This window comes from Mus pahari, chromosome 3 (assembly GCF_900095145.1).
Source record: "Mus pahari chromosome 3, PAHARI_EIJ_v1.1, whole genome shotgun sequence".
Taxonomy (NCBI): domain Eukaryota; kingdom Metazoa; phylum Chordata; class Mammalia; order Rodentia; family Muridae; genus Mus; species Mus pahari.
This window is the reverse complement of record NC_034592.1, coordinates 115628586-115642390: the sequence shown is the minus strand read 5'-3', so window position 1 is coordinate 115642390 and position 13805 is coordinate 115628586. Positions and strand designations below refer to the sequence as shown.

General features: G+C 38.3%; 1 protein-coding gene across 1 annotated transcript in view; it reads left to right on the top strand.

Moving 5' to 3' along the window:
• Gpcpd1 (glycerophosphocholine phosphodiesterase 1) overlaps window positions 1-13805 on the top strand; it is a 48508-nt gene that overhangs the window by 28456 nt on the left and 6247 nt on the right. Inside the window, exons 9-19 of the mRNA XM_029535750.1 lie at window positions 1916-2078; window positions 2656-2788; window positions 5015-5069; window positions 6428-6520; window positions 7624-7644; window positions 8420-8497; window positions 8837-8876; window positions 10577-10638; window positions 11903-11968; window positions 13125-13261; window positions 13593-13623. Coding sequence (XP_029391610.1) covers window positions 1916-2078; window positions 2656-2788; window positions 5015-5069; window positions 6428-6520; window positions 7624-7644; window positions 8420-8497; window positions 8837-8876; window positions 10577-10638; window positions 11903-11968; window positions 13125-13261; window positions 13593-13623 — 879 coding nt within the window. The remainder of the gene's footprint in view (window positions 1-1915; window positions 2079-2655; window positions 2789-5014; window positions 5070-6427; window positions 6521-7623; window positions 7645-8419; window positions 8498-8836; window positions 8877-10576; window positions 10639-11902; window positions 11969-13124; window positions 13262-13592; window positions 13624-13805) is intronic.

The following is a 13805-nucleotide window of genomic DNA, read 5'->3' as shown; positions in this document are numbered from 1 at the left end:
AGTGAGTTCCAGGACAGCCAGAGCTATAGATAGAAACCCTGCCTCGAAAAAAAAAAAAAAAAAAAAAAAAAAAAAAATCTTTATTGTGTGTGTTTACATGGTGTGTATGTGGGGGTGTGTATTGGTGAGATTTGTATGCCACATGCTCCTGTGGAGGTCCCTTCTATATGTAGGTCTGCTGTTTTCCCAGGTTTCCAGATGTGCTGAAATTTTTTTTTTCAACTTGACACAAACAAGAGGGCTATAGAGAAAATGCCTCCATAGGATTAGTCTGTAGGCATGTCTGTGGGTATTTTCTTATTGATAGACATGTGCCACCCTGGGCAGGTGGGCCTGGATGGCATGTAGAAGGAAGCAGGCTGAGAAAGCCACGAGGAGCACGTTTGTAAGCAGTGCATTTGTGTGGCCTCTGCTTGAGCTTCTGCCTCTAGGTTCCAGTGTTGATTTCTATCCTGACAATTCTGGATGATGAACTACGAATTATAAGGTGAAATAACCCTTTCACCCTCTAGTTACTTTACTTCAGGCTATCATGGTGTATTATCTCCACAATAGAAAATAACTTAAGATACTAGGCTTTCATAGCAGGCTTTTTACCTGCTAAGCCATCTTGCTTCCAAAAAGTTAGTAAAACTTAATGTAAGGTTTTGAAGAATCTGTGCTGCTAATGTCCCAACCCAATGGCATTTACATTAAAGATTGTTAGCTCTTTGCTTCCTACACGGTGTGCCTGACCTGTAGATTATGTAGCCTCTAGCTCCTTTGCCACCTCTACTGATTTCTGTTTTCTTCTGAGGTAAGAGAACATCTGCCCAGTGGTAGTACTTAGCCACATTTTCTTGTTAGCAACAGAATTCAAGGTAGACTTAAAACTTGACTTAGACTTAAAGTACAACTTGTTACATATAATTAAAAGTTATTGTTGAATTACTCAATTTGATTGTATTTTTAGATTTTTTTGTGTGTGTGAGAGGCTTTTTGATTGCCTCTTATTACATAAGATCTAATGTAACTACTCTGTGATCATATTTCTTAATTAGAGATCTAACTGTAAGATGATGGGAATTTGTAAAAAAAAAATATGAGGTTGATTTTTTTTTTTTATTACTTTAGTATCTACCTTAAGATCTTACTAAAAATATACTCTCTGCTTTGGCCTTTGGCCTTTGATTATAGATGTGTGTCGCTATGCTTGACTTTATGGTGTGTACATTTGTCTCAGATAGGGTTTTATGTAGTTTAGACTAGCTTTGAACTGCTGTAGTTGAACATGACCTGAACTGATCCCAATCTTGCTTCCACTTCCCAAGTGCTGGGATTGCAGAGATGTACACCCATGTCTGGTTTCCTATTGGGAATCAAATCCAGGGCTTCATAACTACTTAGGCGAGTACCTACCAACTAGGTTCTAGTCCTAGATTTCTTATCAGTTGTCTTCTGTAGACTCCCAAGTTCACTTTAAAGGTTTTTGGGGGCTGAAAATTAACAATATTTAAAAATTCAGGGCAGCCCACAAAGGTGGGTAAATGGTTAAAGAGCCTTTTCTGTTCTTTGAGTGGCTTGAGCTCAGTTTCTTGTGCATGGGTGGTGCAGGTCATTACCTCTTGAAACTCCATCTTCAGGGAATCTGACCTCTTCTGGCTTCCACAGGCACTGTACTTATGTATATTTACCCCCCCACACACATTCATTTAATAACTAAATCTATTAAAAATGTAATAGATTTTTGCATAGTTTGAAGCATGGCTCAGTGCTACTAATAAGCCTGATAACATGAGTTCACTCCCTGGCACCCACATAATAGGAGACCCACCTTTGACAAGTTGTCCTCTGACCTCTACACACATTTGCGTGCCAAACATCTCATTCTCCCACACACACAAACTCAGGATATCCTGAACCTCATTTTTTTTAGGAAGATCTCAGTGAGCATGTAGTTCAGGGTGATGTTCTTCCTGGACACGTGGGCACAGCATGCCTCCTGTCATCTACCATTGCTGAGAGTGGAAGAAGCGCTGGAATCCTTACTCTTCCCATCATGAGCAGAAATTCCAGAAAAACTATAGGCAAAGTCAGAGGTAAGTTGGGGAGAAGCAGATAGGCCCTTACAACTAAACTAAGGTTATGCCAATTTTTAAAAAGATTTATTTATTTTATGTGAGTACATTATAGCTATATAGATGGTTGTGAGCCTTCATGTGATTGTTGGGAATTGAATTTTAGTACCTCTGCTCGTTCCTGTCAGCCCCACTCGCTCAGTCCCTGCTCGCTCTGGCCCAATGATTTATTATACATAAGTACACTGTAGCTGTCTTCAGACGCATCAGAAGAGGGCATTAGATCTCATTACAGGTGGTTGTGAGCCACCATGTGGTTGCTGGGATTTGAACTCAGGACCTTTGGAAGAGCAGTTGGTACTCTTACACACTGAGCCATCTCACCAGCCCGCCAAATTTTTTATTGTGAATAAAAGTAAACTGTCTACTTTCATTGTTTAATAACACTTTAAGGAGCATAGTTACTGAATTTTCAGCTTTTACTCTGAATCAATTTTACCTTGATCTGTTTAACAAAATTTGTTAAGTACTTTTCAGATGTCTTTGAACCTATAGTGGTCTTGCAGTCTTTTTAATCATGCCCCCTTTCCTCTGGAAGTTGATTTTATCATCATCAAGCCATTACCCGGATATAGTTGTTCTATGCAGTCTTCATTTTCCAAGTATTGGAAACCAAGAATACCATTGGACGTTGGACATCGTGGTGCAGGGAACTCAACCACAACTGCCAAGTAAGTTTTATATTTGAATATGATTACTATTCAGTAGCCCAAACTTGGTGGGATTTTACCTGCTAAATGTCAGAAAGTGCCTTTTATTACCTGTAGAATTAAATGAAAGTGGTGATGAAAGAAATTACTGTTTCAATAGAAACAATGGATTTTCTGAGATAATGTTCAATCTTTTCCATATACTGCCTGAATAATGGAAAAGACATTAAAAATTGAAAGCCAGGAGGAAGATTTCAAAGCAGAAAGCTTTTTGGCCTCTTTGTCATCACTTGTTTGATTGTTGCTCTTGCAAGCTGCTCTGTTTCCTCTGGGTCTCAGTTTCTTCACCTATGGAAGGGTTGGACAAGACTGTCCTTAGTGATTCTTCTCTCCATAGCCATGCTTCTGTGGAAGTGTAAGTCCAAGGAATTGAGTCCAGTGTAGACTTCATAAGACAGAAATGCCAGCCTAATACAGTTGTGTTTCCCTCCCAGCTTTGTAAAACTGCCAGTGTTGTATTTCATTGCTCTAGGCTTTAATTTAATCCTATTTAGAAGATGGTATATCCTTTTGTTTGAGAGGCTCTGCCAGTGCCTCACAAATACAGAAGTGGATGCTCACAGCCATCCATTGGGCTGGGGCTGAGCACAGGGTCCCTGATGAAGGAGCTAGAGAGGACCCAAGGAGCTGAAAGGGATTGCAGCCCCATAGGAGGAACAACAGTATGAACCAGCCAGTACCTCTGGAGCTCCCAGAGACTAAACCACCAACCAAAGAGTACACATGGTGGGACTCATGGCTCTAGCTACATATGTAGCAGAGATTGGCCTAGTCTGTCATCAATGGGAGAAGCCCTTGGTTCTGTGAAGGCTCTATGCCCCAGGGTAGGGGAATGTGAGGCCAGGAAGAGGGAGTGGGTGGGCTGGTGAGCAGGGGGAGGGGGGAAATAGAAAGGGAGAGGAGGGTTTCGGAGGAGAAATCACGAAAGGGGATAACATTTGGAATCAAAATATAGAAAAATATCTAATAAAAAATAATCCTATTTAAACTGTGTTAGATATATATTTGTTACATATATAATATATTTACGTGTATATATGTATTACTGTGTATGCAGGGCTCATGGAATATAAGGATGTCAGATCACCTAGAACTGGGGTTACAGGTTATTGTGAGCCATCCAGTGTGGATGCTAGCTAGGCAGCAAACTTGTCTTCTAGAATAGCAAGTGCTCTTAACCAACGAATCACATCTCCAGCCCCCACATCATTCTGACATTCAGTGGTGGCACACACCTTTAATCCAAGCACTTGGGCTGTAGAGGCAAGTGGAATTTAGAGTTCAAGGCCAGCCTGGTCTCAAGGCTGTCCCTTACTACTTATACTATACTTAAACCAACAGATAAGTGATTCTGAGGTGCTTTGGGACTTGTGGTTACCGTTATGATCTTTTAGGTCTCCAAACCAGGTCAGCTTACATTTAAGTAAGAAGCACTTTCAAGTTCCATGTTAGTCATTTCTCTCCTTATATACGTGTGTGTGTGTGTGTGTGTGTGTGTGTGTGTGTGTGTGTGTGTGTGTGTGCGTGCACGCACAGGTATTAGGCTACAGTATGATAATGGAATGTCACACCACACCTTTGACACCAGGTCACTCACTGAATGTGTAGCTGGTCTGGCAGCCAGCAAGCCCCAGCAACCCTCCTGTGCCTGCTTACCACCCTACCACAGGTTTAGGCATGTAGAGCCATGCCTGGCTTTTTCACAAGGGTGCTGCAACCTGGACTCAAGTGCTTAGGCTTGAGCATCAAACATTTCCTATTGAGTTCTTCCTCCATCTACTCTCCTTCTTAATATAGTCTACTCTGTTGGTGTGTCAGTCATTCCCAGTTCCCCATATTTTGCCAGTATGAAGTCATTTGGGGGCTTTATAAGTAGTACATTTCTTTTCAGTTTCTTTGTTCCCTTGAAAAGGATTTTTTTCCTTTATCAAACACCTCACTTATTTCCAAGAAAAGATTCAAGTACAGGGAAGCTATGTATTTTAATGTGGAACCTATCATTGTAAGTAACAGAGCTGGTGCTTGAAATAAGTGCACATACCAGCCTAGAGCGTTCACTATCATATTTTAAGTATAGTAAGATTAGTCCCGTTTTCACTGTGATATAGATGTGATATAGATGTGATATAGTTGGCTGCCTACAATGTCCTTTCCTCTAGTCCCTGATGACTGTATTCTTTATTTCAGGCTAGCTAAAGTACAGGAAAATACTATCGCTTCTTTAAGAAATGCTGCCAGTCATGTAAGTATTCTTTCTGTAAACAACTTTAGATTGTTGAGATAGAGACAGGGATCTCTTCCAGTTTCTACTAACAGATAAAAAGAAAACTATTCTGAAAATGTTTCTAAGTGAAGCACAAATACCTTTTGGTATTTGTATTTAGATTTATAATGAAGATTTACATGTAAATAACATCTTTTTTTCTTTTTTTTTCTTTTTTTTCTTTTGTTTTTTAACATCTTTATTTTTAAAGATGTATTTATTATTATACATAAGTACATTGTAGCTGTCTTTAGACACCAGTAGAGGGCGTCAGATCTCATTACGAGTGGTTTCTGGGATTTGAACTCAGGACCTTTGGAAGGGCAGTCAGTGTTCTTACCCGCTGAGCCATCTCGCCAGTCCTGTAAATAACATCTTATTTCTTCCCACTGTTGTTTTTTTTTTTCACAGTGATTTTTACTTCCCAAAGTAATTTAAACTTTTAGTAGTGCCACTTATCTTTAATCTCAGCACTTGTGAGTCAGGGGTAGGTTCGATCTCTGAATTCATGGCCAGATAGGGCTGCACAGTAAGATCCTGTATCCAAAAAATTAATATGTAGTTTTGTCTTCTATTTGAAAGGATATACTAATCCACGGTATACTGAACCATAGTTCATAATTTGTAACTAGTTTTAATTTATTGTTGCTAACTAAGCAGCATTTTATCTCTTGGTAAAGTTTTCTTTCAGATGTGTGATTATGTAAAATAAAACATTTTAACTAAGAAAATGTGACTTCACATGCGCACACATGCATGCATATCATGTGCATTCCTCACCTGCTGAGGCAAGAAAAGAGTGACAGTTGTAGATGGTTCTGAGTGACCTGACTTGTGAGCTGGGAACTGGACCTGGATTTTCCACAAGAGCAGCAAGCACTCCTAACTCCTGAGCCACCTCCAGCAAACGGTCTCTTGTGATTAGGTGATTCCAGGAGCAGAGTGAGGAGGTTCTGTAGTGTATTCTTCCCCTCATTCCTCCCTGAGGCTCTGTTTAGCTGTAATATATAGAAGGAGTCTTGTGCTCCTGGTCAGTGCACAGACAGGGGCATTTTCCTGAAGGCTGTCTCACTGTTTTTTAGTGCTGAGTGTGTTTGCAAATGGATCGGGATACCTCAGCACACATCCTTTTATTTGTCCAGGAAAAAGTTGTACTTTTGCAAAACAGAAAGTTGTAAGAGACCAGTTAACCATGTTAGAGAAGTTTGAAGTGAGATATTCACGAGGTGGTTTTACTGTACAAAATTTTAATGGCTTTGTGTACAAAATTATAATTTTACCTTAAAAAAATTTGAGAAACGTGTTGTCTGCTTCCTTGCTTCCTTTTCTTCTGTCAGGGTGCAGCATTCGTAGAATTTGATGTCCACCTTTCAAAGGACTTTGTGCCTGTGGTGTATCATGATCTCACCTGCTGTTTGACCATGAAAAGGGTATGTTGACATTTATGTATTTTATGAAAGGTGTTTGGTTTTTTACTATTTGTTACAGTTGGTGGATTCATATGCTTAGTGAATTACTACCAGTTCGTCTTAAGCCTTTATAGTATTTGGAGATAGGTTTGATGGGATGATTTCCTAGAGTCGGTCATCAGTGCCACTGAATTTTCTTTTTGATGTTAGTGATGAATGGACATGTCAAGTATTATCTGTATTGGTCCCTTGGATACAATATTCAGGCAGAAGAGGATTATTTCCCCATGACTCTCATCTATTTCTGCTTCAAATCTTAAATTAATCAGCTGTCACAGCTGCAGTGGAGTGGAGTGGTGTGGCATCAGTATGCAGAAGGCCTTTCAGTCAAGGCAGGTTAGATGGGAGATACAGGAATTTGAGGACTACAGAGCAGTGAGACACAGCTGCAGTAGAAGCAGTAAGGAAAGAGAGAAACATGTGATGATACAGGGAAGAGTCCAGTGAGATCCAAAAATGCATGTAGGATCCTGACAATTTATTGTTACTGTTTTAAAAATGTACTCATCAGTACTGACGAGCATATACACAAACCAGGTATTTTCTAAGGGACTTAAATTAGGTTCATCTTGGATTTTTTAAAATTAAGTATCATTTTCAGTGATCTGGTTTAAAGTTAGCCAGTTTGCTGCTATTGAACAATAGAATCTGACAGGATAGCTGGCTCCCTGCTTAGCAGATAGTAGTTCTCAGTACAGACCTAGATAGGGACCCGTCTGTCTTTGTGAAATAACATCAGGGGGCAAAAGGAGAGGATTCATCTATTTTGCTACAAGAGAATGTTATTTCTAACATAGCTCATTGAAGAGTATTATTGATCCCTTGTTTTCAGCAGACTGTCTTGTGCAGTTGAATCCAAATGAGTTAATGGGGGAATGAAACTAATGAATTGTATATATTTTTATCTTGAGTTTTATTTTTTAGTTAGCATTTTCATGTAAAAACAATTCACCAATGTCCATTAAATGCAAGTAGTTCAGAAGATGAAATGAATGACAAATCTTCCTTCCCCTTCCCTTGATCTCATTCCCTTATTCTTAATAGTTTCTTGTGTGTCCTTCCAGAAAAAATTTGTGCATACACAGGTTTGTATCAATGCTCACTAGTGAATATATTTGTGCAATAACTTTTAATGTTGAGTTGATTTATTGGTGGTACCTTAATTCTTTCCTTAAAGAGTGCTACTTCCTACAGTGTAACATTTGATATGGCTTTAAAATGTAGATTTGCCTGTGGAGGATACATGCTAGATCATGGTTCTTAAATATTGCTTATAAATAATCAGACACATTTTCATAGAATTGTTTGCGTATGCACCTGCCACTTTTAGTGTAGTTTAAATATTAAAAGCCTTAGAAAAATTAGAAATTGATTTGCAGCATTAAATTGCTTATAGTACTTGCATGTTGATTTCCTAGGCATGTAGCATGAATAAGTGGCAGGTGAAGTGAATACTGCATGAAGGAGGCAGTAATAATAAAGTAATGCCTGTCATCATGCTCTGCCATTGGTGCTTCCTCCCTGTCAGATGCCTCTTTCTTCCAGGCTCTGGCTGCCTACAGTAAAAACAGAAGCTAGGGAGGGGCTCAGGGTGTGGCTCTGGCTGCCTGCAGTAGAAACAGAAGCCTTTGCCCAGCATGTGAAAGGCTATGAGCTTTTCTGGGACTACAAGGAAAAAATAAAATATATAAAGAAAAAAGGAAAAGAAAAACTAGAACAGGAGCTCCCGTAGTGGACTCTTCTGCATGGGGTGATGACACCTAACAGCTATCTCGTCTTCAGTAAATTGAGATTGTAGATGCATGTAGTGCAAGCATTCAAAAATGGTAAAACAGATTTATTTCTCCCTTTTTCTAATAGAAATATGAAGCTGATCCAGTTGAATTGTTTGAAATCCCAGTAAAAGAATTAACATTTGACCAACTCCAGTTATTGAAGGTATTTAACAGTGACACAATGCAAATATCCCTTCAGCTTTAGTATGGTTTACATTTGTCTGATTTAGTAATGCTCTCTGCACATAAGAATGACTGCATTAAACATGCATGGTATAGTTTTTATACATACTAGGATCTTGGTATAATTTGCTTTACTGTGTAAGATTCCTTATCTCATCCCTACTAGATACTTAAATAAACAGCTAAGTATAGTATTTATTATTAATCTGGTAATCTCACATTTTGTCTGTTCTAGCTTGCTAACTTTTCAAATTACCCTATGTAATTTCTTGCATCAACTATGGATTTTTTTTCTAATTTTGTGTTGTTTGTTTTCCAGCTTTCTCATGTGACTGCATTAAAAACCAAAGACCCAAAACGTATGTGCTAGTTTGGAAGCATTGTTTTTGTTTTATGATTGTCATAGATACATTTGTATCTTTGGTCATTTTAATGACTGTAGTATTGGTCCATCTGAATGTAATTTCATAAATCTGAATTGATTTTCAACAAGGGTGTTACATGCATGCATTTCACCATCTTCCTTAGTTTTATGTCAGTTCTTTCCAAAAATTCTTAACCGTTACAAAGTAGAGTGCCTCTCAGGTACAAATTCCAGTGCCAGGAGTTGTTGAATCAACTCTATCCTCTCTAGCTGTGATGGATGGCAAGTCACTACTGAACAACTTCATGCCTCATTGTCTTCCCAGAATGTCCTGCTTCCCACATCACTGTTTAGTGCCACTTTATATTCCTCTCCCAACGGAGCGGAATGATTCATGTACCTCTTGAAACCCATTGCTTTTGCACCCCCTTTCTTTAGCTGGAATATGTTATCTCTCAAAGGTAGGACAGTGGTTTCATAGTCCCAGAGACTGACTTTCACAGTGTTCTGCAAAGGACAGGTACTCAATAATGTGCTTTGTGAAAATCACATAGTAACTGCCTTTGAAGGGTTAAGAGGTACTTTAGACACCAAGGTTGTCTTAATTAATATGTGACTTCATAGGCTTACCTTTAATTATTTAATTCAAGTTTTTAGTTAATTTTAGTTTTTTTTTTTTTTTTTTTTTTTTTTTTTTTTTTTTGGTTTTTCGAGACAGGGTTTTTCTGTGTAGCTCTGGCTGTCCTGGAACTCACTCTGTAGACCAGGCTGGCCTCGAACTCTGCCTCCCAAGTGCTGGAATTAAAGGCGTGTGCCACCACTACCTGGCTTAATTTTAGTTTTAAAATACATTTGAACTGCATATGAGTTGGGTGTGTGTGTGTGTGTGTGTTTGTGTGTGTTAGGAAAATCTTCTGTGCTTAATCTATTTTGGATTAAGAGATTATGATAACAAAAGTAGCTGTAGATTTTGTTTTTAAGGTAGTTTCATGTAGCTCACAATAGCCTTGAGTTCACATATCCAAGGATAACTTTAAACTTCTTATTGTCTCTGCCTTCCATGTGCTGGGATTACAGGTGTATGCCATGCCCAGTTTTAGTCATCCCTGAAGCTGGAATCCAGGGTTACATTCATGCCAGGTTATCTCTTTACCAACTGAGCTACAGCCCCAACTCTTAGATTTTCTTTACTTTGTAATTTCTGAGCTGACTTTGATACAACTCCAAATTCCACCCAGAGATGAATTACTACTAGCTCCTATTCAGAATCATCTAAGCCGGGCGGTGGTGGCGCACGCCTTTCATCCCAGCACTCGGGAGGCAGAGGCAGGCGAATTTCTGAGTTCAAGGCCAGCCTGGTCTACAAAGTGAGTTCCAGGGCAGCCAGGGCTATACAGAGAAACCCTGTCTCCAAAAAACAGAACAGAGTCATCTAAACTGTTATTTACATGAAAACAATCACTTTTGGGACCACAAAGGAAGTTTAAATGAAGTAGTGACGAGCTAGTCTTTTTGCTAGATGCTTATTTAGAAAATGGGGTTCTTAATGGTTAAAGATACTAAGTGCAAGTCTTCAGAGGTAATCAGCCTAAAAAATGTGATAATGCCTTCAGTGTGCAGGCTGTCCTAAGATTTGGGAGAAGATCTGCTCTAGGGTCATTTTACTTACCAGGCTTGTATAATTTGAAATTTCAGAATCTTTGTCTGAGGAGGAAAATTTCTTTTCTGAAAACCAGCCATTTCCTTCTCTTAAGATGGTAAGTTCCTCGAGGGACTCCTGGACAAAGCTATTTCATTGATATGTTTGCATGAATGATTTTTTTATATTCAGTGGGCACTAAAAGGGCTCTGTCAGTGTCAGCACCAGTGTTAGCTTAGTATGGGTGCTCTTGGGCAGGCGGGGTGATTGAAGCATTTTATTATGTAGCTTGGGCTGCATAGGTTCTGGAACTCCTCATTTTCCTGCCTCCTCCCAGATACCTGGGATTGTGGGTGTTGCCTATCAACCCTGAGGCTGTGCTGCATTTAAAGAATAGCTTAACTGTTCACTTGAGTAAGACTTCTCTCTCACTGGGCTAATTTGATGACAATAGTAAGTTTGTATATTTCTGTATAAAGGGAAAAAGAGGGCACAGAGGGGAAGAGATGTGATGATGGAAGAGGCTTCGCTACTGTTTAAAACTTATAGTTTGGAGAGAACATAAGAAGCTTCATTATTGAAAATAGGGCATTTCAGAAAAGGTCTAAAGCAAAAAGTAGTATAAAGATTTTAAAAATTGGCTGGTCTCACCTTTCTTCCCAGCACTCTGGGAGACAGAGACAGGTCTCTGTAAGGTCTGCCTGATGATCTTCTTAGTTTATTTCAGGACAGCTAGGGCTACATAGTGAGACCCTGTCTTTAAAATAATGATGATAATTTAAAAGCTGGAGACAATTTGGACAGTCTTGGGGAAGTCCATGTAGATGCTGGTGAGATGCCAGGCGTCCCTTTGTGTGTATTAGCCCATTTGATTTATGGACCTCAGAATAGTATAGTGTATTTTCTTGAGGGGAAATGTCAATCAGCATGATATTTGTTGAACAGTACCTTTAAAAAAAGCTTAAGTGATGGTTTTCATTTAATCTTAATTTATTGACATACCTAAATATAATTCAGAAAACACGACATAGGTTAGGGTTAGGGTTGGGGGTTAATATTAGAGTTAGATGTAGGAATAGGTAGGTTCTTCAATAACTCACTGCCTATAACTCAGTTCAGATCCTTTTTTTTTAAAAAGGAATGATGGAAAAGGTTTCAGGTTAAGAGTCTTTATGGTGATAATTGAGTTGTCAAAGACAATGCTTGAATCTGTAGCTTTTTACAATTTTTTTGATATTAAAACAGTTCACAGAGACAAGAAGACATTGGTAATATAGGTAATATAGTCTTAGCTGAATTTGTAATTCTGTGGTTTTTTTTTTCTTATTTTGCCATCCATCTTACCAAAAACAACGCAATTCATCATCAACAAACAACGCTAGGTTTTAGAATCATTGCCAGAAAATGTAGGATTTAATATAGAAATAAAATGGATTTGCCAACACAGGGTAAGTATTTTTTTTGTTATTCTATTTTTTTAATGGGATTAAGTAAAACTGAAATCTTGTTTCATTGAAGCACATTGATTGATGGGTCTTTTGGAATTGAAAAAAAGAAGGGCTGGAGTGAAAAGAAGAAGCACTGGCTCAGCGACAAAGAACACTCGCTGCTCTTCTAGAGGTCCTGCGTTCAAGTCCCAGCAACCACATGGTGGCTCACAACCATCTGTAATGGGACCTGATGCCCTTTTCTGGCATATAGGTCATATACATAAATCTTATAAAGAGAATTGAAGAAAAACTATTGTGTGTATTTGTGAATATGCGTATGTGTGCTGTGATATGCATGGGAAGGACAGAAGGCAACTTTTAGTCCTCCACTGTGGACTTGAATCAATCAAATTCAGACTTAGGTAGCAAGTACTTTACCTGCCAAACCACCTCACCAGCCTTGCACAGTTTTAATAAATAGGTTAAGGGTCTTTTGTGGTAACAATTGAGTTGTCAAAGACATTAATTGAACTTGTTGCTGTTTTAAAACTTTTTTTACTTTGCTATTTAGCAAAATAAATATACCATGATACTTTTAATTGCTAAATATATATTATACAAGTTTTGATATATTAAGTGACCTGAGTATACATAATAAAAACAGTTTCTGGGTATATTTAAAAAGTAGATAATAGTCAAACTCTCACTAATTTTTTGTTTTTATTTTTTACATCAAAGCATCATGTTAAAATTATTAAACACATTTATTTTTAGATTGTAATACAAATTTAGTAGAAGAAATTTCTGTCAATCCTAGGTTTAGTCATTCACGACCCAGAAATATTTACAAAGAAGATAATAAAAGGCAGGCATTTTCTGAGTGCTGAGAACATAGGTAGAAAAAGGACAAGGTAAGGTCCTGGTTTTCTGGAGTTTTATGCTAGTCCAGGAGAACAATGGTTAATTAACTATTGGGACTGGAGAGCACTTACTGCTCTTACAGAGGGTAAGCACCAGTTCCTCACTACTGCTTATAACTGTAACTATAGTATTCTGTATGCTTTTGGGAAACACGTTATTACATTTTTTAAATGTCGGGCTGATTGTTGCTGAAGCTTTATCTAATATTGCAGCTCTAGCGTGTCTCACAGCCCCTCAATTTCTTTTCTTATAGGATGGAGTATGGGATGGCAACTTATCAACATATTTTGATATGAATATGTTTTTGGATATAATTTTAAAAACTGTTTTAGAAAATTCTGGGAAGAGGAGAATAGTGTTTTCTTCTTTTGATGCAGATATTTGTACAATGTAAGTAATCATGTTTTTTTTTTAATTGATTCTGTATTTTTTGTAGCTAGGATTTGGGAGGCAGTTTGGGGAAGTTATGCAGATGGCATCCTCTCAGTCAGTTGCCCATGTTTTCTTTTCTTCCTGAAAAGGGAGGGGCACTTGTTTGTCAAGTGTACTCCACCACTCCTTTAGGGACCTATAACCCTACATCTGGCATTTGTCCTCCACATCAGATGTAAGCCCCAGGGGTTTCCCATTACATTCAGTTTCTAAATGTAAAAACTTGAAATCTTTGACTTGGTTGTATGTGAGTAATGGATTGGTCTTTCTTGTTTGTTCTGCCTTTTAGAGTTTCTCAATCTGTAGATCATGAATTCATTGTAGTTTAGGCAACCTTAAGCTTACAGTGATCCTCCAGCCCCAACCCTCTGGAGCCATGATGCTTAGGTCTTTCTCTCTGGTCTGTCTTTTCTTTTCTTTTCTTTTCTTTTCTTTTCTTTTCTTTTCTTTTCTTTTCTTTTCTTTTCTTTTCTTTTCTTTTCTCTTCTCTTCTCTTCTCTTC